Raw genomic sequence first — 25,229 nt, 5'->3', positions numbered from 1 at the left:
TGGACTCTATAGAGTTGATGAATGTGGGAGAAACAATGTTTTCTAAAATAAACATCGACTTTGTTCAGGAAACTCATTTGAGTGGTGGGCAGAATATCTTCATTTCCATAATCAGTTCTGTTGATTGATATAAATAAATGCATATTTCCCATATAACATAAGAACTTCCTCAGAACAGCCCTAGCAGGATGTGTAGTATTTCCTGGGTTGGCCCGGTCAAGTCCTTGATATTATGAAAACATCATTAGATATGCCACTTTGCTGACCTACATGACTGAATGGTAGCATCTTTGCCTTTGACCTGGAAGTTTCTGGATTGCACTCTTGCTCAGGCTTGGTAATTTTTTATGCTATGAAATTCTGAAGGCAACTGTAATTATATGTTACCTGTTGTTGCAATTGTGAACTAATAAATAAATTAACATAAAACTTTATTTACAGAACATCCATTTTGATGTATGAGTGTAGGTTAGGCTATATTTCAAAATTTATTTCCTTAAAGGTATAATCAGTATATTAATTTCCTTTTTTGTTTGGTGTAGATGTTACAGGAAAGTATTCGCATACCAGGATCTGGATTACATTTAATGTACCGCAGTAGTTTAGCATCAGGTTATTTATCTCTTATTGTTATGAGACTGACTCATTCACAAGTGCCACCATCATTATTAAAAGTCCATGTAAGAGTGGAAGTGGAAGGTTCTGTTCATACTAAAATTTATGAAGCTGATCCTAACCTTACACATACATTTGCTTGGAATAAACGAAATGTTTATAAACAGAAGGTAAGCTAACTTCATTGTTTAAAAAAAAATTATAGGTATAAATCTTTAAAAAAGTGATTAAAGATTAAAAGTGATTGAAGTTTATAAAGCTAAAGTAAAAATAAGGGCCTATGTTTCATGGAAATACTTCCTTACTATTCTTACTAAATGTCAATTAAGTCCTTTTGTTCTGGGATGGACTGTAGAAAAATTAACTTATGTGAGCTGCTGTTTGATAATTTGTATTGAAAATTAATATTAACACATTAACATGTGCCTAAATAATATTTTCAGAAAAAAATGGTAGATTTTTAATACATAGATAATTTGTGCTCTACAGTAAATATGTGCAATATATATTTATTTTCTCAGTTAAATAATCTATTAATGTATAGTTTATAATCTATATTTTCCTAACATATATGTTTTTATGATCAGTATAAAAATTGAAAACACAATATAAATAGTATCACTTAAATCAGTTTTCCATTTGAAATTCTACATGTACAGTAGACAAATGCAGTCAAGTAATTGACACACAGTATTTATAAGGTATGCCCAGTATCTGATTTAATGATACTACAAAACCAGCTGCATATTTATTTATGGTACATTCATTTGTACATGTACATTTACAGAGATTTAAAATGGTCTACTAAAAGTAGTTGTGTTAGGGGAATTTAATAAATTATTTTATTTTTTGTTCTTACAATATTTTATCTTAAAACTGAAGTTATTTCACTAAAAAAAAAAAAAAACATAAAAATTATGTCACTTGAAAGTATTTAATTTCTTGTTCTTACAGAAAACATTAAAACTTCAATTAATTTGTCTAGAAATTTTATACCAGAGTAGCTTTTAGGGATAAAATTCATAGCTTTGGTAAGTATACTGGATCCCTCCATGCCCCATGTGTAAAACTGTGCAAATCATGCTATACAGGAACATATGCAATAGTGTATTTAGTTTACATAAAGAACAGGGTATTCAGCACAATTTAATTTTTATTGAATAAGTAGAATAGTAAAATAAATTTTGATTTAAAAACAGGAAGTGAAAATAAAGTAGATGAATGTAAATATTTTAGCTTGACATAAGTAATTACTGATAATTCATAATTCATGCTTAGCAAAGCAGTATATTTTGTATGTAGCAAAATGTAAATATAATGTGCAATTAAATTTTATATAATGTTCAAGGATTTTGTAATGGACTATAGCATTACATGTTTATGATAGTGATAAGAAATTTATAAGTTACAAATATGTCGGAGTTCCCAGGTTTGAATCCTGGTCAGGCATGGCATTTTCACATGCTACAAAAATTGTCATTTATCTCATCTTTTGAAGTAATAACTAACAGTGGTCCCAGAGGTTAAAAAAAAACTTACAAATATATAAACAATAATTGCCAACTTCATAATAGAGTGGTAGTGTTTCACCATTTTATCCAGAAGATTCAAGTTGAAATCTAGTCATATGGGATTTTTTTTTTTACAGAAAATAAGTTAACTAATCTAATAATTTTAAAGTAACATTTTCATGCTAAGTATTTTAAAATATCCTCATTTAATCATTAATTCATGAAATTAATCATTTTAAGATTCATATTATTCCTCTGTATTGTTAAATTATATTTAAATTCTATTAAATAAACCACCTAGTACAGAATATTGAGATAAGACAATCTACCTTAATTTTTCATGAAAGTACTTTTACAGGATCCTGCATCCTCAGTCATGATAGAAATAATTCCTTTATTGCATAATAAAAATAAAATTACTAAAATAATGATAATTGCATATTAATTTACATGAGTGCTGCTATCTGTTGCAGTTTTTATAAGAGTGTCTCCCTCAAACACTGTCTAATGGTTTATCAAATTGAAATTTTGTTAGTTTTTATAAATATAATATTTTTCTAAAATATTTAATTTTATATCATCTTTATTAATTTCTAATATTTAAAATTTGTGTTAATATAAGAAGTAGGATTTTATTGTTTATTAAATGGTCTACCATATTTCAGATAAACCTAATTTATTCTTTTTGTAATTTCTAAAATGTTCATGAAATCTAGTTTAAAGGATGTATTTGTTTTTCCTAGAAAAACATTTTTCAACAAGATTTCAATTTGATAAACCATCAGACAGTGTTTGAGGGAAATGTTATTATAAAAACTGTAACAGATAGCAGCATTCATGTAAATTAAACAAAATTATTATTATTTTAGTATTTTTATTACACAATAACAGAATTATTTCAATCATGACGGAGAATGCTGGATCCCATAAAAGTACTTTAATGAAAACTTAATGTAAGGTATGTCTTATTTCAGTATTCATTACTAGGTAATTTATTTAATAGAATTTAAATATATATTTATAATGTAAGGATAAGTATATAGTATTATTTGACCTTGGAACTGAAACCTGGGCAAAATGGGCTTCCACTAGCTATAACTTAAAAATAAAGTGTTTCCAGACCTATTTTTTTTATTAAAAAAAAACTTTCATTATTACAATAAAAGGAGTATGCCTATAAAGTGAAAGCGTTAAGAAATTTCCTGAAACATTTGTGTACATGAAGATAATCTTTTTTTTTTTTTTTACTATGTGTAATTTTTTAAGGGTCTGAAACTTAAATTTATTGTTAAGAGTAATATATTTTTAAATTTTAGAAAAAGTATGTTTTGTTTTTTTAATATGATCCATGTAATTAATGAAGTTAAATTGTAGTTAGTCTTATTAATATGCTTGCTAATGCTCTTACTGTCATTTTTTTTAAATCCATTGGTCTTACTGTATAATATTTTTTATCTTTTTGTTTCACATATTATTTTATGAACACTTGTATTGTTTACTAATCAATCGTGTCAAATTATGAGCAGATATGTTCATAATACATTTATATATATTATGCTCTTTCATTATATTTTTTTACAAATAATAATAATTAAAAAAACGTCTCTGATGAGATAACAATCACTAATTATCCACTCATGAATTGATATGAAAATTTAAAAAAGCACAAGGTTAATTGTTATTAAAAGTAAATCTTAACTTACTGCTAGAGTGCACTACTGTAAATTATTCATTAACTGAAAAATAAATGCACAGTAATACTAAAATAAAATCATGGATACTGATTAAAATGGTAAACTCCATTACTTACAATCTAATGAATCTGGAACATCTCAGGGACTTTCATTCTGGGAAGATAAAATGCTAACTGCTGAAACCAAATTTTATATACTGTTCTTTTGTAGCTCATTAAACATCATTGTATACAGTTCAATGGACGCTGTTGTTTTCATCTAATAACTATAATACTCAATGTCAAAAGTAACAACAAATTTAAAAATCTTTTATTAATGTTATACATAGAAGTTTGATTCCGAGTTAGTGAAGAGAATAGATTACTGCTAGTTATATGGATTTAAATAATATTGAAAATGTTTCACATTGCTTACCAATTTTTATTATAACTTGGGAAAGTTGAATGTCACAAAACAAACATCTTGCTATTTACAGGCTAAAATGACTATTATGACATAGTGTTTGTTTCTAATCTATAGCTTGTCATTCTGGATTAAGTTTCTATGTTAGTAGATCTTGTTATGTTACTTTATTAAATTAAATTCTACTCTTTCAGGTGTACGGTGTAGCTGAAGCTCGCGTTTCAGTCGGTTATGAACATTCAACTTGCCAGCATATTGTATGGGAAACACAAACAGCTACTTTACAGGGTTTTGAAGTTGATATTTCAGATGTTGGTGGTTGGAGTTTGGATATACATCACCATTATAATTTCCATGAAGGTAAATATTGTTCAACTGATACAGAAATCCTCTTGTTGAAATACTTTATTTAACCCTCATTTTTAACTATATTTTTGCTTAGCTTAACAGTCAACCTTAATTCTCCAAAAATAAGTTGTCAACAGATTCTATGAAGAAAACTATTTATTGCTTATTTTTAATAGTTTTTTATATAGCTTTATAGCTGTAAAACATATCACTTACTTTTGATTGATTGTCTTGCATTTTAACCCTATGCGGGTGGCGATGTTTTATAGCTGTAGATGGAAGATATTTTCAAAAAAAATGTCTTCTACTAGCCATAACTTGAAAATAAAGTGTTTCCAGACCTATTTTTTTTATAAAAAAAACTTTCATTATTACAATACGAGGAGTATGCCTCTAAAGTGAAAGCGTTAAGAAATTTTCTGAAACATTTGTGTAACTTTAAAAAGTTCATGCAAAAACTTTTTAAAGAAACTTTAAACGTGCATTCATGCATAATATCAACATATACATTGTGTTTTTGCTGAATTCTGCCACCAATATGGTTAAGGAACACTGTTTACTTATCTCACAAGACAAAGCTTACGTGAAAATGGAACAAGTCTCACTGAGTACACTAAAATTTGCAAACTATAGGTGATGATTTTGATTATGTTTTACATTCATGTAAAAGACACTGAGTAATAATAGTAACAGCAATAGTAATATAAAAAGTAGCATAGTAATATAAAAACAGCAATTTTGAAGAAGTAGTGCACCTAGGCAGGGAATAGTATAATATGGTTTTAATATAATAATATAAATAATTTTATTCATTTTCTTTTGAATTTTTGTCTCAAAAACTTTGTTTGAATTCAAATGACGCAAGTCGAAAATGAAGTTTTGGAAGGAACAGTTTGTAAACAGATTACTTAAAAGTGAGTGAAAAACACGAAAAAAATAATGCACATGTCTTGTTACATATACACAGTCATTGAACTCATCTGATAACTGAAGTAAAATGTTTCCCAATCACATTGTATCAGGAATTCCCATCTCAAAATGATTGAAAGAACATCTTCTGCCATCTCTTGGAATTTATATGTAACTACGTGAAGAAGAATAGCCGGTCACATTCAGAGACCCATATATGGGATTGCGCCTGTAAAGGGTTAATGCTGTTTTAATTATTTCACAGATGCAATTTTTTCATTAAAAAAAATTAATTTGTGAGAAAAGGTTTTTACTTACAGGTTTTGTTTACTACATACCTACTTCACTTTTCCACATAATCACCATTCAGTTCTAAGAACTTTTCATAACATTGCACCAGTTTCTTTTACCCCTCTGCAAAAAGTTCGCTGCCTGGGAATTGAACCAGTTGATAACAGTAGTGTTGAATTCCTCGTCGTTTTCAAACCGTTGTCCACCAAGCCATTTTTTCAAATGCAAGAAGAGGAAGTAGTCGCTAGGGACTATATGGAGGGTGGTAAAAACGTTTTCAATGAAAATCTTGAATCTTCTTCTTTGTTAAGGCAGTGGTGGAGGATATGCATTGTCATGAAGGAAGTTTACGCAGGACAACAGTTTCCCATGTCATCGATTTTGGATTGCACGTCTCAGTCAGTTAGGTGAGTATTTCACAGTATACGGCAGCTGTAATTGTTGATCCATGTTCCTTGAAATCAACCAAAACAACGCCTTTTTCGTCCCCAAAAACAGTAGCCAACATTTTTTGACTCGAGTACGAGGATTGCTCAAACTTTTTCAGTTTTAGGGAATTTGAATAGCGCCACTGCATTGAATGTTGTTTCGATTCCACTTTGGTTTAGGATATCCACGTCTCGTCGCCCATAACAGTGTGGGAAAACAAATCATCTACATCTTGTCAATAGTGATCCAAAAACGCTCATCCACTGCACATTCTGTGCTCTTTGTGTTGGTTAGTGAGCATTTTTGGTGCCCACCTTGCACACAATTTGTGATATCTGAGCTTTTCTGTGACAATCGTGTAAATAGAGGTGCAACCAAAATGCAAAAATTCATCAGCCAGAGAACTAATCATCAATCGCAGTTTTTGGTTCACTTTTTCAACAATTTCGTTGGTCTAAATACTGGCCAGCCATTCTGCTCTTCATCATGCACATTTGTTCAACGTTTTTAAACTCTTGTCACCTTTCCTACACTCATTACTGTAGGTCCATACATTAGGCACAACTGCCAATGAATTTCAGCAGCTGAAGATGCTTTTTTACACAAAAATCAAATCACGTGTACTTCACAACTGTTGAGAGAAATGATTGTCGCAGACATTACAATCTGCATCACCAGCAGGCAAACGACTACTGAATCAAAACAACAATTGTAGTGGCTACATAAATAGCCGATAGATGGCCCTGAATGTGTGAAACTGTGTTCAGACATGCTAATATTTAAATATAAGCTGATAGTCCTTACTTTATGAATATGCCTTGTATATTATCTGTAGTAGCAAAAATAACTCATTTGAATATCGATGAAACAGGTGGTTATTGAAACATATGATAACGTAGGTGTATATATCCAAAGAACAAAATATGCCTGGTTGCTAAGCTATTAAAAATCCTGTAACTGTTTTTTATACTGTATGATTGTATAAGCAAAATATTATAAATTACTTTCTTAAAAAATGTTTCACTGAATTGACCTCCAACCATGTTTACAACAACTTAGATGTATGTAGGTTGTGTTCTACTGTATAGTACTTTCAAATAATTATTTTTTAATAATTAATTAATAATAATTAATTATTCTTATTTATTCCCTTATGAAAACTGGTAGTTCAAAAAAAATTAATTATTAATTTTTGTTGTTAAATATAAAATTATTTTCATCTTATCTTATACAGTTATACAGCATAGTTACACAAAAATATTCAGACGAAATGAGAAACTGATTAAAATTTTTCAAGCTCATCATGTTAAAAAGGTTAGCATAAAAGTTTCTATCTTATGAACCATATAAATAGCCCAAAATCAATGTTATATCTTTATTTGAATGAAAGCACAAAAATCAAAATTCAACAATTTTAGTGGTTCAGATATGCCTGGATATAAATTTTTTACGTGTTAAAAATTTTAAAAAATTTCTACCGAGTAGAAGCAGTGATTATACTCTATTTTTTCATGACAGTAGGGTATACATTAATTTGCTGCTGCATTTAGTTCCAGTCTTCTTTCTTGTATTGCGTAAAGTTGCCTGAAGTAGAAGAAGCACCAATTACAAGAGTATTATGTTCAATATTATTCATCTTCTTCCTGTGGTAAATAAAGTGAAGATATCAATTATAGCACCAGTCGTCACTTTCATTTCAGTGGGCTGACCATACTGAGTGATATTTGATTTTGTGAAGAAAAGAATGGGAACCCAAATGTGTTTAACAGTAATTTTTGTATCAGGCATCGAATGCCAATTGTTCTTAAGTGGGGCATGCCATTTTCATTTTGACTCATATGTAGTCGTTTTTTACTCAATAATATGCGACCCAATAAAAAATAAGATGTTGGTGAAATGTATTCTTAATTAATTTTATTAAGTTAGTATAAACAATAGTTTATTTTTTTTAAAAAACATTTGAACTATAAAGTATAGCAGCCTTTCATTCTAGGTGCCAGTTAAAGGCTTACATGAATTTCTTGAACTTAAATACCACTGTTATTCAGGCACTGTTTTTGTTCCTGATTAATTTTATTGTTTTGCTGCTAATTTAATCATTCACAATTTTATTTAAAGTTTATGAATTTTTTTTATTGATATTATTTATTAGGTATCCTACAAAAGGGTGATGGTTCAACACTTCATTTAAAACAATTTCCAAGAACAGTACGTGTTGTTATGGGTACCGGTTTACAGAGACCACTTCATTGTAAAGATTGTGATGGTCTAGCTAGAGATGCTAGACTTTTAACACCTTTAGCTTTAACATCCGGTCCTGATGGTTCATTATATGTAGGAGATTTTAATTTAGTACGACGACTTACACCGGAAGGAAATGTTTATACCGTCCTTCAATTAAGGTAATGCATACATTTGTTTAATTTTTCAATATTTTAGTTATTTTAATGTTTACATTGAAACTTTGAAGCAAGGAATATTTTTATTAACAATTTAATTGTAACAAGTGTAGTATCTTATTTTATTTATTTGTTTAATTAATCTTGATGAATTCACTTAAAAAAAAAATCTTAGATTTTAATTTGTTTTAAGAACATTTAACTGTATTGTTACTGTAACTAGATTTTTGGGTTGCTCTGAGATTATATGGAAGCACTTTTCTACTAATAAAAATTTGATAAGATCACATAAAACAGTCATAACATTCAATTTTTACAGAAATAGTCATTTATTAAATTGAAGTTATACCGTCAATTAAAAAAAAGTACTATAGTTTAATATTTTTTAAAAATTTAGCACCTGCTAATTTGGTATAAATTTGGCACAACTACTTAAAGCAGATAGAATTAGGAAAGAATTATCAAAATCTACCTTAACTTCTGCAAATTATTGTTCATCTGTAAGTAATTAATTTTATCACTGGTAGTATACTTTTTTAATGTATTGAAGGTCCCATGACATCAAACAGCAGTATTATGTAAAATATTATGAGTTAAATTGCAATTATTCGAATATAACTACCTCACAAATTTGCCAGGTTTAACAAGTTAAATATTCACTACCATGATTTCCAAAAATGGAACATTCATGTACAGTTTCAAAACAAATTTGTATTGTAAACAAACCTGTATTCTGAGCTATATAAATAAATATTATAATAGTTTATTGGTATGTAGAAAGCAATATAATTTTGTTCGAGTTAAAACTTTGAAAATTAAATGTAACTTTAGATATTGTGATTATTTATATATGTATATATATTTTTTTTCCTAAAGTCAACTTCTTTGAGAATCATATTCCGCTGTACTATATAAATTATGTTTATCTAATCAACCTAAGTACAGAATTAATAAATAAAATAAAGTAGGATGACACTTACCTTATTCCATATGCATGCAAGAACGCTTTCATGAATTACTCACATCATCAGTTGCTCCACATAATTTTTTACAACTACTCGTATCAAATTATATATTAAAATCCCAATTAAAATTGAAATTAAAAATCATTTTGATAGTTAAAATTTAAAATTCTTAGAAACCCTTTCCCCAAATTGAGATTAAAAGAGTAACTGTCATCCTACTTTATTTTATTAATTCTGTACTTCAGTTGTTCAGATAAATATAATATACATATATCCAAGATAAAATTATAACACAATTTTTCACTAACAGTACAGAATTCAACAATGCCTCTTACCTTATGCTTATTGTTTTTTTTAATTTAATAGTGCTTTTGAGGGTTTCCCTCATCGTTGGATTAATAAAAATGTTTTTTTTAGAAAATTACACATTAAACTCAAAACATAAAATTGTCAACTAATATAAAAATATGTAGTCAAAAATAAAATATTCCATGTGGCCAGCCAGACATACAGTACTGTACTAAGATTATTTAAATTTTCATAAATTATATGAATGTACTATTATCTAATCCGCGGTCCTGATAAGAAAGTCATTATCAAACTCTGTCTGTACATTATCAAGCTAAACGTTTGTCTATACTTGTACATATAATATTTTTTCCTAAAATATTTAATATTTTGTTATTATTATCACATCCTTTTATAATTTCTAATATTTTAAAATTTGTATCCAAATCAGTGATTGAATGTTTATTGACTATTAAACAATCATTGCATGTTATTTTATAGATACCACAAATTATTAGGATCGTTATTATGGGTTTTCAAATGTTTTATTGTATGATTGTATGGTCTATATGCTGTTTTATATTTTTTATCTTTATAAACGTTAACCACATTTTCAATAATATTGTTAATATAGCAATATTCTATAAAAATATTTTCATCAATACTTTTATTATTTGTAGATATCAACATTGTTGTATTATTAGATTTTAATTTTTGTTTTTTATAAATATTATCAATCAATGACATGTTATATCCATGTTTTACTGCAATACATTTTATAACTATTTCTGAGTCAAGTTTTTCTTTATTATTCTGTGTGTAAGGTATCTATTTAACATGTTTGTAAAAGTATTTACATATATATAGGTTACTAAACTCATTAGTTATTACTTGATTTGAATTTATTGATTGGTTTCAGATTATTTTAATTGGAATATTCATTTTACATTTCTACCCCCCCGTGTGATTCCTATAACACACAGAGATGCACGCACACACACACAAACTTGCAAATTGCACATGGCATTTTTCATGTGCTAAAAAATTCCATTTCCTTATTTCCACCATAAGCTTTTTTGTTAACTTTTGTGGCAAATTAATTCATCAAGTAAAAAAAATGCAACTTCATGAAGTGTAAATGGCTTTACATAATACAGAGCATTGCAGAACAAATATCATTCTCATCATTAGTTAATAGCAAACTCTTATCTAAAAGCACAGAACATGTCAAAATTTAAATAAATGACATTAAATAAATAGAATATAAACATTAATTTGTAGTAATAATATGTTTGGTAGAAATGAACATGTTGAAATGAATAAGAAAAACTCATCCATGAAGTCCTAATATTTTATATTCAGTAAAATACCTGAATACTATAAATATTCTTGTTTTATGTAGGAAACTCATTACTGTTTTGGTATTTTCATTCTTGCTTACTAGTTCTTAAATTTCTCTGCATTCCTAGTCTTTGTCATTGGTGTTAATATCTGACATATTCCATCAGTAGGTTTTATAGTGATCACAGTGTCTGTTAATGTCAAATAAGTGTCACAGTTCAAACATGTTGGTTCAGACGCAGTTAACAAATATAAGGTGGTGAGGTTGATATGTTCAGTTCTCAACCTTCTTCGAATAACTTCTTTTTTCTTTTTGTATTCATTTTACTCTTTCATTTGAATGGGGAATCTTTTTAAGCATTCGTTTTGTTTATTAAGTGGTGTTGGAATGATAAAACAGATTACATGGCTTCTTTATAGTTAAAAAGTGGCCGATTCAAAGTTAAATTGAATTAAATTAAATTTTAGTTAAATTATTATACCTGTATTCTAATTATTTCACATGGTTGCATGAAATTGATAAGAAAGAAATAAGCAGATCCTTAAGTTATTAAAAAAAATTTAACAAAGTTAAATTTTACAAGTTCAGTACATATTTTTAAATTCATTTCAATTAGCAAATTTTTCAAAGTTGTCTTGCCAACTTCATACAATCACATGTATTTAGAAAATGAATTTTTTTTAATTTAATTTGTTAATGTTTTGTTTAATTGGTTTTACGTTTCACTACTGATCAATGGACAGAAATTTTCAACATATTTTGTAATATTTCATAAAACTTTGAACTTGGATTTGAAAAGTTAGTATGTTAAATAAATTAATAAGTTATTCTTTTATGAAAATTGTATCTCAAGTCGATCTCTTTGGTACAGTGATAACGTCTCACCCTTTCATTCAGAAGTTCTAAGTTCAATTTCTAATCAGCTGTGACATTTTTCACACATTATAAAACTAATTATCCATCAGCAACTGTTGTAGGTCATCGCCAGTTGTTGCTAAATAAGTTATGTTCTTTCCTTAATTAAAATTTACTTTTTTTTGCAGTGCAACACAAGTGTCTTATCAATACTATTTGAGTCTTTCACCAGCTGATGGCCATCTTTATATTTCTGACCCAGAGAAACATCAGATATTAAGAGTGTTAAGTTTGGAGTCGGTTACAGATCCTTCTATTAATTTTGAACCGGTTGTTGGGTCTGGAGAACGGTGTATACCAGGTGATGAAAATAGTTGTGGTGATGAAGGACCTGCAAAATCTGCAAAACTTGCTCATCCTAAAGGTATTAATTTTTTTATTGTTGGGGATTAAGTTTTAGGAAATACATTTTCCTGCTGTGATATAACAATGAGTAATTTATAATGTCTATTAAAATTGGTTCTGATATGGATCCTTTGTTTAATATTGCTTTATATACTTATTCATGTTGGATATACATTATACAAATCAGTTGTACAACTGTGAATCACAGTTTTACAATCAGTGGGTCTGATTGTGAATTGTTATTCACAATCCATTGTTATATGGTGTTGTTAGGATTTAATAGAGCAGTTACAGTTAAGTTGACTAGATATTCTTCCTGTTACTTTCTGGTGAAGACAAATTGCAAAATGAAAACTTCTCCAAAATAAAATGTATAGAAGCTTAAACATAAATCAGCTGAACTGCAGAATGCTGGTCCGACTATATACACTTGTTTTTAAACTTCTTTCCACATCAAAAATTGTCAGTACATTCAGTGTAGTATTAAAAGTAGACTATAAGGAAAAGACTGTGGTCATGCATAAGATAATTACATATCCTTTCACTTATGATATATTAAAAAGTTAAATATATCTTTATTGTGTGCCTGTTTTAATAACAATAGTGTTTATTTGAGTAAATTTCTAAGCAAAAATAATAACTGTTTTGGTATAGAAATTTTTATGCAATTATTTCTTATAAATAAATCTTAATTCTGATCAATAATTAATAATACACTTATATCATATCAAGATATGTTATAACACAGATTAATTGAAAAGAAGTGCCCTGGCATTTGCCTAAATGGATCAAAGGAAACAGTGGTAAAACTTTAATCACAAATTGTCATAAAATAACAATTAATTATAATATAAAAAATAATTGTGATTGAAGTCATTATTATGCATTTAAAATATAAACAAATAAAATAACATTAAAGTAAATATATTAAAATTCTAAATATAAAAAATATATATAAAATAATTCACAATAAAGAAGTTGTTAATGAAAACTATTACTCACATATACTCATTGAATGGGATGCAGAAATTGTTGCGTTTTTTTTTTTTAACTTTTTAGTTAGTATTTTTTTTTAATTCATTGATAGAGTGATTTTGTTTCTGTAAAATAAAAATCATTTAAAATAAATCATTGGGAAGACTTTTTTTAAATAACTTAGTAAAATTTATTAAATATGATTTAATTATTTATATTTAACAACACTGGTTTTTATTGTACAATGCGTTATTAATATTGAAATAAATGAACAAACTGTAAAAGTTATTTTTTTGTTTGATAACAATATTAAATACGTTAACATTAAATTAATGTTTATAAATTTGAAATGTTGAAATTGTATAATGATGAATCCTATGTATTATTTACATATACAATTAGTTTTATTTTTTTTTTTTTCTGGAATAACATTCCTGTGATATGTATGAACACATAAAGAAAATGTAATTCAGTGTCAATAAATATTTGATGGGCTTTTATTTGTTAAGATGTTAATACAAAAATCATTTGATAGTTTCTAGCAGATAGAATAAATCTTAAGATGTATGGTTAACCTTCAAGTTTAATTTGCACTTGAAGTTAATTTAAATAATTTTTGACAGCAAAAACTTTTCAGGTGAATGTGAATTGCAGTTTGTAAGTAGACTTTCAAACATTACATCAATTCATACAATGAGCACTTTAAACAAATTAAACATCTGTTTTAAGTTGATGTTATTTTTATAGCTATTTTACATTTAATTATATTTACATGAGATAAATTTTAATTCAAGTTTTACTATTATTGATTTATTTACAATAGCACAAAGATCTAAAACATTTAGTAGGATATAAAAAGATTTGAAATTATTAACATTCATTTCAATATAAACCTCTAAAATATTTGGATTATAATAAAATAGTTGCTGGCCGATTATAAACTAGTTAAAATATAAAACATTTGGTAAAATTTCCCTCATAAGAGTGTAATCTACTTTTATTGCTATAAGAATGAAGAAGTCTAGAATAGGAAGTTACTTTGTCAGAGTTCAGTATTTAGTAACAGAGTTGTGTCTACCAATTATATATTTGATAGGAAGATTATCGTTCTGTCATTGAGCCATCCCAGGATCCATTATTATTATTTTAGAATTACTTGATTAGATTAGTATATTTTTTATCACTCTACATGAAAAAGTGTATCTTTAATTAAACTCTTTATTTCAGTTTTGTACATTGTTGTTTATTGTCATTTCAAGTTGTGCTATTTAATATGACAATTGTAAGAAGTTTTTTTATTATGTTGATTTAAATAATTTTTTTAGGACTTGCCATTGCTGCTGATAAAACAATGTATATAGCAGATGGAACAAATATTAGATCTGTAGACCCTGATGGTATAATTCACACTCTGATTGGTCATCATAGACACCATAATGTATGGCAACCAATACCTTGTAAAGGAGCTATTCCTGCTCAACAGGTATGTATGTGCTTTTACTTTTAACAATAAATGTGATGTATGTTATAGTTTCTATGTATAAAATAAAACAATTATACACTAAAGAGTAGAAGATTTATTGGAAATTAAATATTGTATATACTTGATTTTCAAACTTTGATGGTACATTTACATTAAATGTTTACTTTCCTGACTATAGCTCTATTGCTGCTGTAGCAGTATAGATATCATGGAAAGGTATAGTGATAGGCCAAAATTTTGGGTATTGGGGATTTTGCAAATCTCTACATTTCAATACCTTAGTAAAAAAAAAACACAAAAAAGTTATAGAAATTTTTGAAAAATGTATGTACACACATTCACGGATTGGCCTCTATTTTGATCTGTATCTCTGGTTAGTTCAAAAAATTCTATGGAGAATTGATAGCAGTAAAGTTTGGACAAAATTAAAAAGGGGTGAGATAATTTCAAGTTTTAAGTCAATCAGATTTAAGGGGGTATTATTCCTAAACAATTTTTGCCTTAGATCTCGAAAGCCTACCTACTAAAAAGTTGACATTTCAACAAATTATTGACATTTCAACAAGTCTATATTCTAGACTTGCCTGATTCTTGAACCCAATTTTTTTTTTAGTAAACTTTAATTTTTTTTAAGCCTTGTTGAATAACACTGCATTAAATCAGGGCAACTTATTATAGAAAATAATTACTCCAATAAAAAAATGTTAAGTACCCATTAACAAAGGACAATGAGTCCTGTACTTGCAATATCAATTTTTTTTTAACATTAATTTTCAATCTTGAAAAATAACTTTATCTAGTATTTATATAGGCAACATGGGAACCATTTAGAAAAGGGAGTCCCATGGGACTCTAAGAGAATTCTTGAAAAAATGTTTAGTTTTTTTAATTTCTGACACATATCTGTTTTCCAAGTTGTTACGGTTGTTAAAAAAATATGAGGTAGCCATTGAGTAGGAGTTCAAGTAGAACCCAAATAATTTTAATTGTGCATAATTTTTAAAGTAAAAGCATAATTTAATCAAGGAAGTTAAGTCTAACTCACATTTTTTTACTAAAAATTTTTGTCTTTTTCACAATAATTGTACTTCAAATATTGCATAATGAAGTCAATATTTTAAAACCACATGACATATTTGAAATAAAAATCTGTATGGAGCTGAGAATGTAGCACAACCCTTTACCGTACTTTTTTCGGTTTTAATTGAAAAGGACTGGATACAGTATACTGTTCTTGGATAGATGACATTTAACATATTCAATGCAGGATAATTTTTTTTTTGTACAAGAATTACAAAAAATTGGAAGGCTTTTATTGGCACTCATGAACTCATTCAACAGTTGTTTAACTATTGACTGACCTAAACTATAGCTTTTTTATGCTGGGTAGAGTAAATATGTAGTTCTGGAATTATTTTATATTTTTTATATATAATAATAATGAAAACTGTTTTCTATTTCATTCAGTCTGAGAGCTAAATGAATGAAGTTGATTCCCATCTACATAAATAAAAATGTAAATTTTTGTTTGTTCAAAATCTTAAATCTCTGAAAGTTCTTCCCCGATTGCTTTGAAATTTTGACACAATGTTGCATTCGAATATGCGCGTGTTTTTATATACCTACTATTTATATACCAAAATTGTCACACCTGTGACAGGTAAAAACATGCTTTTTTTAAAAACAGTGCTATCTGTTGGACGTAAAGGCAACACATGCTGTACTAAATGGTTTTACAATTCTATTTCAATATTTCCAATATGTGTGTCTGCTATAGACTAAAAAAACTACTGGATCAATTTACACGATTTAAAAAGGAGAAAACAGGGAAAGGGAAATAAGGGAAGAAATGGGAGCAGGAAAGGGGAAATAGGGAAAAGGGAAAGTGACTGTGGTAAAAATTAAAATGGAAAAGGAAAGTAAAAAAGGGAAAGGTTAAATTTTGTGAAGTTCCATAATATTCATTTTGTTAATGTTTTATCAAACTTTCAATGTTTTCATTTAATTTACATATATACTCAAATCCAGCAATAGCAAAGCATTGCTGGGTCTGCTAGTTCTTGAAAAACAAATAAAAGATTTACATTGCTACTAACTTAATTGATGTAGTTCTGCAACTATGTCTGTTTCTTCCTTTTGGATTTTCAGCTTAGGTACTTTCAAAAGTACATAAGCACTGTTTGTGTTTTGATAAAAAGGCTATCGAATTACAGTTTGAAGTGATAAAATCATTACTTAGATATTTAAAATGTGTGAAGCAATAACACTAACCAGATTAAGATTTTGATTATTGCAATGTAACTTTGCACAGTAATTAATTTTATATTGTATTAAACTAATTTTTGAAGTATGAATTTAGAAAAAGATATTTACCTTGCTATATATATGTACAACAAATTTTATATTTTACATTAATACTTGATAACAAACATGAATGCATGTTTTATTGTTTTTGTAATACTATTTGTATTATTTTCATACAGAGTTTTTCTACTGTGAAATTCTATTTTTATTTAACTTATGTGGGAGGTTAATTTTTTTTCTATTATTTTTATTATTATAGTTAATCATGATTTTTTTATTCAGAATCATTTTGGTATATTAATTATATGTGTTATTAAGATTATTTAGTTTATTTGTAAATTATTTTCAGCACTTTTTTTTGTTTTGCTTGGGATATGGAGGGCATCAGCAGTTTTTCAGTTGTTTTAATTAATTCAATATTATTTTGTCACATATGTTTACTTAACAAAAATAAAAAAATAGTAAATCTTTTATTCTGATCATAATAATACATTTATCGATCATGTCAGGTATGGATAGATATACTAGTTCATGAATTAAATAAAAGGAACTGCCCCAGCATTTGCCTCAATAGATCTAATAGATCATGGTAAAACCTCAATCAGAACAGCGTACAAAATAAAAATTAATTGTTAAATAAAAAAAGTTAGATGTTAATAAAATCCATATTAATTATTTAAAATATAAAAATGTGAAATAATGTTGAAGTACATACATTAAATATCAAAAATAACTACATAATAATTCACAAGTTATTAATGAAAATTATATGCTCACATATTTATATACAGGTTGAATAGGATGCACTGAAAATGTAGGATTTTTTTTTTAGTTTTGTTAATTAGTATTATCTAAACATTAATCAAAAGAGTATTGTTTCTGCAGAAGAAAATTTGTTTATTATATTTTAAATAAATAAAAATATTAAGCATTAACTTAATAGCTAATATTTTAATTTTTAATATTAAATATTAATATTTAAAATATTGAAGTATTAAAAATATTTTAAAGCTCCCAGTGTAAGCTTTTTTAAATAGTTAAATAATTTATTAAAAATGGCAATAAAAGCAAAACAAAGGTCTTTTTGAAAGTATTGAGTATTCTGCAGAGTTGGATATTGTTATTTTTTTTAGAATAAGTAACTATTCCTTTTAGCAAAAATTACACATTTGTAAATATAAACCCATAGATAAATTAACAGGTTTAGTTTTCTAAATATCAGATTTCATAATTCATACTTTTGGGTGCCAAACATTAGATCTGACAGTCCATGTTTTTTTTTTATTTTGAACACTTCTGACTTGAGGTAGCTTGAAGAAATGATATACTTCAGGTGGGAAGTAAGCACAATAAATATTTAATAATAACAACAAGCTTAGCTAGCGTTTTATTAAGGTGATTCAAGGTAAATCACTGCAGTTTGATTTTGTAGCAAATTAATCAGTTTAATTATTCTAAAAGAATTTGTCATCTAATTAAACATTCTAAAATTTTGCCTTATATGCAAGAGAAATAATGTTAGTATTAATGGGAACTTCACCCACGTGATTCGCAATGTTACTTTTACCTGAAAAATGTTATGCAATGGTGTTATCCACATTTAAAGTTAGATATTCATAATCCATTCAGTGAATAATTTTTTGAGCTGCTACCATAGAATTTTTAAATTCTTTTTTTAATAAATTCTGTTTTGATAGTGTATAATTTTATTGTTTTATTTATGTAGGCTCAATTACAATGGCCAACTGGATTATCTCTCAGTCCTCTTGACGGCACATTACATTTTATTGATGATCGACTGGTATTGAAACTAACAGCTGATCTTAAAGTTAAAGTTGTCGCTGGAACTCCATTACATTGTCATACTCATAAAGGTGACCAGTCTGAAGCAACAACTGAACCTGAAACGCAGAACAGTCAGCAGGTATATAAAAATTTATGTTACAACTTCCATTACTATTAAAATCAATACATAACTTACTTTTAATCACAAAGCTACCAGTATAAAAAAGTAACTTTAAATATTAATTAGTTTTCATGATAGATTACTAATTTTATCCTTTATAACACAAAAAACTTTATCTCTTTAAACCTAATGGTTCCCCAACACTTGAAGTGTTTCAGAGAGTAGCATTCTAGAAATTAAAGGGTGCTAAAGTAAGATAAAATGCTAACAACCAAAGTTGCATTTAATAAATCAATTCACGTTGATTTCCAATTACTTAGGTACACTTACAATGAAACATTGTTGACTTAAGTTGACAAATATTGTTAAGTACAAAAATATTTACTAAAATGTAATGATGAAAAACTATGCTTAAACTAAACAGCATGTTTTACACATGTACATGCACTTGAAAAAAGTGATATTAATTTAATCCCAAGTGATAAAGTTTAGATCTTTAAATTTCACATCCACGTGAAGCATTCTTGTGTTGTACACGGTCCTGCTTTAGATATTAGAAATCTATATTAGGTTTAATGCAATCATAAATTATATTCATGCCCAGGCAATTACCAAAAGAAAATTTATCAGCTTCATTTTAATACAAGGCATGTTTTTTAACTAAGAAATGTTTTGATACAAAAATTGAAATAAGCTAAATAGAAAAAACTTTATTATAACAAAATAAACTTACATATATATGTACTATTTTTCTACATGCTCTCAATTCGCTGCAATACATTTTTGATATCGGCTTACCAGGTTTCATTTTTCCGTTACTGAAGAATTCTACTGCCTGTGATTTAAACCAATTAATTACTTTGTTTTGTAATTTTCCATCATCTTCAAACTTCTGTGATACAAGCTGTTTTAGATGGAGAAAAAGATAATAATCACTCGGTGCAAGAGCTGGACTGTTAGGCGGATGTTCAAAGGTTTCCCAACAAAATCATTGCAATTGTTTAGTGGTTTTATTTAACCATGTGAGGTCGTGTGTTATCGTGAAGAAACAAAATGTTGTTGGTTAGCTTCCCACACAACAGTAGGTTAACACTGGTGTAGTGGTGAACATGTCTTTCCAAATCAGTTGATTTGGTGGAAGTCAAGAGTTCCAGCGTTCAAGTCCTATTAAAGGCAGTTACTTTTACACGGATTTGAATACTAGATTGTGGATACCAGTATTCTTTGGTGGTTGGTTTTTAATTAACCACACATCTCAGGAATGGTCAAACTGAGACTGTACAAGACTATACTTCATTTACAAACATACATATATCATCCTCTTACATAATACCTGAACAGTAATTCTCAGAGGCTATATAGGAAAAAAGTAGGTTAACACAAATAACATTAACCTATTGTTGCAAATAGATGATCATTGATATAAATAAACATTATACACTAGCGCCATCAATTTCCATTGCATCTAATGGTGGCATATTGAAAACGGCCCTTACTTAAAAAACATGCCTCATATTTTCTACTATAGGTCTATAGCACCTTTTCACAGATAGTATTTCAATCTAATGTAATATCAAATAAACTTAATCTTTTAATTTAATAATTGCTTGGTTAGATTTTTATGAAATAAATTTTGTCAGAAGTTTTAGACTTTATATAAAGGTTTTTAAGTTATGATTTCTTTTAATAAATTTTGCTTTTAACCTCTAGCAAACATGGATGTATGGATTGCATCCTGAATACCACATAAGTATTACTGATTAATAACCTACATTGCATAGATTGGTTGTGATGTAAAGAAAGGAAAAATCCAAATGAAGTTTTTTAGTAATAAAAAAATGTAAAAGTAAATTTGAGCAAAGAGAGTGGTTTGTACTAAATTAGTAGTATGCAGTATCTACAGTATTTAGTCATACAATAGTCCATCTATCGTTCAGTTTTTTCCCCAGATTCATTAATAAGTGACTTCTGTGGTATATTTAATCATTTTGCTTTTTTTACAAAATGATTTTTTTATTAAATATTACAATATTAATAATATATAACAATATTAAATTCTGAATTTAGTGCTAAAAATGCTCCTTGATGCTCTTTTTCATTTCATCTTTTTTTTAAATGTGCATTTTATAGCATATTCAAGGATAAAATAAAAAATTAATTTAAATTTAATGACAACTAAAAATTCCACAAATAAGCAATCTAAAATTAAATTTTAATATCTGTAATGAATACAAATAATAATAATATTGAAAATTTATTAGTAATAATAAGTGAAAATAGCAATGCTTAGTATAGAATACATGAGCAGTTGGTAATAGATGCCTGCAATCAGTTTTTACTCATAACCTATACGCCGGTTAAGTCAATTGACAGTTTAAATTCCATAGTTCACTTTTTTGTTGGCATTGTCATCTTGGTCATGCTATATCATGATTGTGCTATTCCATTAAATAAGTAAATCTTTTATTCTTATCAGTACATAATAATAATAATAATAAGATTGATCATGTCACATATGCTACTATATGGATAACAAAAGGAACTGTAATTGATATTTCCTTGGATGATCAGAGGAAACTGTGGTAAAACCTTGATCAGAGCAGCATCTCAAAATATAAAATTAATTATAAAGCAGGTGTAATTAAGATATGTATTTTAATACAAATATTACTAAGATAACTATATGAAGATATTAATTATAAAAAGTCTGATGTGGACACCACATGACTTCCTTGTATGCCTATTAAATTACATATGCATAATTTTTTTAAATGAAAAGTACGTAAAATTTTATTTCATTAATAACTAATGATATTTTTTCATATTTTTTTTTTATTATTATTGAATTATTATTTATTGAAAAAATGTTTTTAATCAGAGATTAATAATAATAAGAGGTCAATCAGTGGTTAATAATTATTAATAAATCAATATACTTAAATTAAAAAAAAAGGAGATGAAGTTGAATTTGAACCGATGTGCCTTTCTCATGTAAGATCCAAATATTTCATTAATCAAAATTTTATTTGGCTATAACTCTGTAACTAATGAAAATAAATGCTACTTATCATACATCGTTGAAAATCTCTCAATGAAGGCTTATTAGTGCAGTTAAGAAAAAGTCCAAAATCCAATTTTTTTGGATTTTGGGCTTTTTGGAAACTTTGGCTTTTTTGGGGGGGGGGTTTAAAGATGATATTTCAAAATTCATTAAGAGTATTGTTTCTGTAAAAGAAAGTGTGTCTTATTATAATGGTTGGAAGTTCAGAGTAAATTTTAAGATATCATAAAGATATATTTATTAAATATATTAATAATTTGGAGTTATATTAAAGGAATTATTATAACCCCTGAATCTTAGGCAACTATAATTTTTACTTCCTTGTACAAAGTAAAGGAAGTATTGTGATCATAATAATTTTGGTTTTCAAATTTCAAAAGAAATATCATTTTGACTAGTTTCGGCATGACGTCTGTACATATGTGCATATGTATCTTGTATAACTCAAAAACAATTAGCCGCAGGATGTTGAAATTTTGGATTTAGGACTTTTAACATCTAGTTTTGTACCTCCCCTTTTGATTGCAATCAACTTGACCAAAAAAGGCCAAAATCCAAAAAATCTGGATTTTGAACTTTTCCTTAACTGCAATAATCTCAAGCCCTTATTGAGATTTTTCAATGATACATCATACGTGGTAGTTATTTTTTTTTGATTTCAGAGTTATAGCCAAATAAAATTTTAATCAAAGAAATATTTTGATCTTACAAGGGGAATGCACATCAATTCAAATTCAACTTTATTTCCTTTTTTTTTTTATTTAAATATATTGATTTATTAATAATTATTAACCTGTTATTATAAAAAAAATTTGAAATAAATAATAACACTGATAGACAAAAGAAAATTTGTTTAATGTTTCTCAAACTGTGATACCATTTCTTGAATTCCTTTTTTGCATACATTACAGATCCGTAAATATAATTTTTCTATCACTCTTAGTTTTAAATAAATTACACTTCAAAAAAAAATTAAGAGAAAATATAGTTAAATCAGTAAAATTTATAATTTTGCATGGCCGGCCATATCTCTGTGAGAATAATTTTGCTTATGCGTTTCTTTTATAGCCTTAGGCACATGCCAAATTAATGTCCAACAGTAATCGGCTAGCATGTTAGTATTTCATTTCCCTTTATAGCGGCTTCACCATCGAAATGTCTTGGTGGAAACATTCACCATGTTGGTCACTTACATCTCCAAGATTGTCTGGGAATTAATCCAGATGTGAGTGAAAGAAATGTATTTTCAAAGGTATATTACATCCCATAGCTGTGTATGAAGTGAGAAGTTGATTAACAATATCATGGTAATTGTCAGATTTTTGTTTGTCGAGAGAATTTTTGCAAACACCTCTTGATGAAGCCCAAGTTGCACTTTCTACATTATTTAACATCAAGTTAAACACATGATCTTTGAACAACTCTCTTATTTGAGGACCAACAAATATTTCATTTATAATTTATCTTTCACTAACATTCAGAAATTTCTGCCTGATGTACAAAAATTCAGGACTATCTTCCTTCTTCATTGCTTTTACAGAATTTTTCATTAGTCCTAGCTTGATATGGAGAGGGGATAAAAATATTTTTTGGTTTCAGCTAGGGTCTCATGAATAATATTTCTCCCGTTTGTTGTTAAATTGTCTCATTTTTTCCACTCTTTAGTAACATAATGTTTATCCCTAGCTTGGCTGTCTCATTCACAAAGAAAACGCATGTACTTGTATAGCCTAACTGCATGCCTAACAAAATAGCTATAACTTTCAAATCTCCACATATGTTCCAGCTATGTTTTTTTATAATTTATTTTTCAGGAATGTCTTTCATGACATTGTATGTCTCTTTCAAATTACTACCAAAAGCAATTGGTATCTAAGGATATTTGTTACTGTTATGAACCATTTTTAAATTATACTTGGACAAATGTATGAAAAGGCACCAGTCCTCAGGTTTATGAAGTTGTACTAGGTGCAACATAAGCTCATCAATATTTGTGCAATAAACCAAATTATTTTCATCAATAAAGTACCGAGAAAGTTCCTTTTGTCAACTTCGAAAGCCCAAAACATACCTTCACAGATGGCTCAGGAACTGGAATAATTTCACTGTGAAGTGCAGGCCTGATTGCAGATTGCAGTGTGGATATTTTACAGTATATTTAGATTTTTTTAGAAATTGCAGACACATTTGTTAAACAAAAGTAGCAGTCGGTTACATGATCCTTTGGTTCACGCAAAACCATAGGTACGCCAAATGGCAAAGCCTTCTGTGTATGTGAAGGCCACATCTGTATGAGCTCACGTCTTATCCTGATCATCAATTTTACACTGGAAGAACAGTGTAAAACTTCTTAAAGTTTTATTCCTGAGTATACATAATTTGACACTTTTAATGGTTTATAAAATAAAAAACTGTAGAAATATATTTTAAAATGAAAATATAAACAACCATTTCTGTAATGTCCTAGTCTGAGTAGTCAACATGCTAACTAAATCAGCTAGTTTCAATGATTCATATTATGGTCTTATCCTGATCACCAATTTTACACTGGAAGAACAAATGATATGCTTATTTAATTAAAGGTTTAATGTTTTTTCTATTTGATTTTATGGTAAACTCACCACATACATATTAAAAGGTATCCATATCATTTACACAATTTTGAGGCATTATGACACTGCACTGTTAACAAACTTAAAACAGCGATAAGAGTGAACAAAATTAATTCACTCCTAAATCCACTGCTTAATACAAACAACACAGCTGTGTTTTCAGCTACATATTTTGACGTACAAAGACATGATTAATCTTGTCCATGAAGTCTCACTCCTCATTATCAGATATGATGTCATAATATGTGACTGTGATATGATTTAATTCTTTGTCTAATATTCTTTATTTAGAGCTTACAAATTATGTTAATGAAGTTAAACAATAAAAAATGAGCTAACAAAATACATTGTAGGTGCTTAAAATGCTAATTATACTTTGAAAAATGAAAAAATCCTTTAATTAAAATTTACAAATTTTTCAAAAATGGTGGGTGA

The 25,229-nt window shown here is 27.6% G+C and overlaps 1 protein-coding gene across 1 annotated transcript in view; it reads left to right on the top strand.

Annotated features, from left to right (window-relative positions):
* The window catches only part of Ten-a (Teneurin-a transmembrane protein), a 332,260-nt gene that overhangs the window by 254,223 nt on the left and 52,808 nt on the right, over nucleotides 1–25,229 (top strand). The window contains exons 15-20 of the mRNA XM_075357656.1: nucleotides 543–785; nucleotides 4,417–4,582; nucleotides 8,352–8,601; nucleotides 12,237–12,472; nucleotides 14,754–14,911; nucleotides 18,942–19,139. Of these exons, the coding sequence (XP_075213771.1) occupies nucleotides 543–785; nucleotides 4,417–4,582; nucleotides 8,352–8,601; nucleotides 12,237–12,472; nucleotides 14,754–14,911; nucleotides 18,942–19,139 (1,251 nt within the window). The remainder of the gene's footprint in view (nucleotides 1–542; nucleotides 786–4,416; nucleotides 4,583–8,351; nucleotides 8,602–12,236; nucleotides 12,473–14,753; nucleotides 14,912–18,941; nucleotides 19,140–25,229) is intronic.

Source organism: Lycorma delicatula, chromosome 2 (genome assembly GCF_047948215.1).
Source record: "Lycorma delicatula isolate Av1 chromosome 2, ASM4794821v1, whole genome shotgun sequence".
Taxonomy (NCBI): domain Eukaryota; kingdom Metazoa; phylum Arthropoda; class Insecta; order Hemiptera; family Fulgoridae; genus Lycorma; species Lycorma delicatula.
The sequence above is the reverse complement of the archived record's forward strand: the minus strand, read 5'-3'. Positions and strand labels throughout refer to the sequence as shown.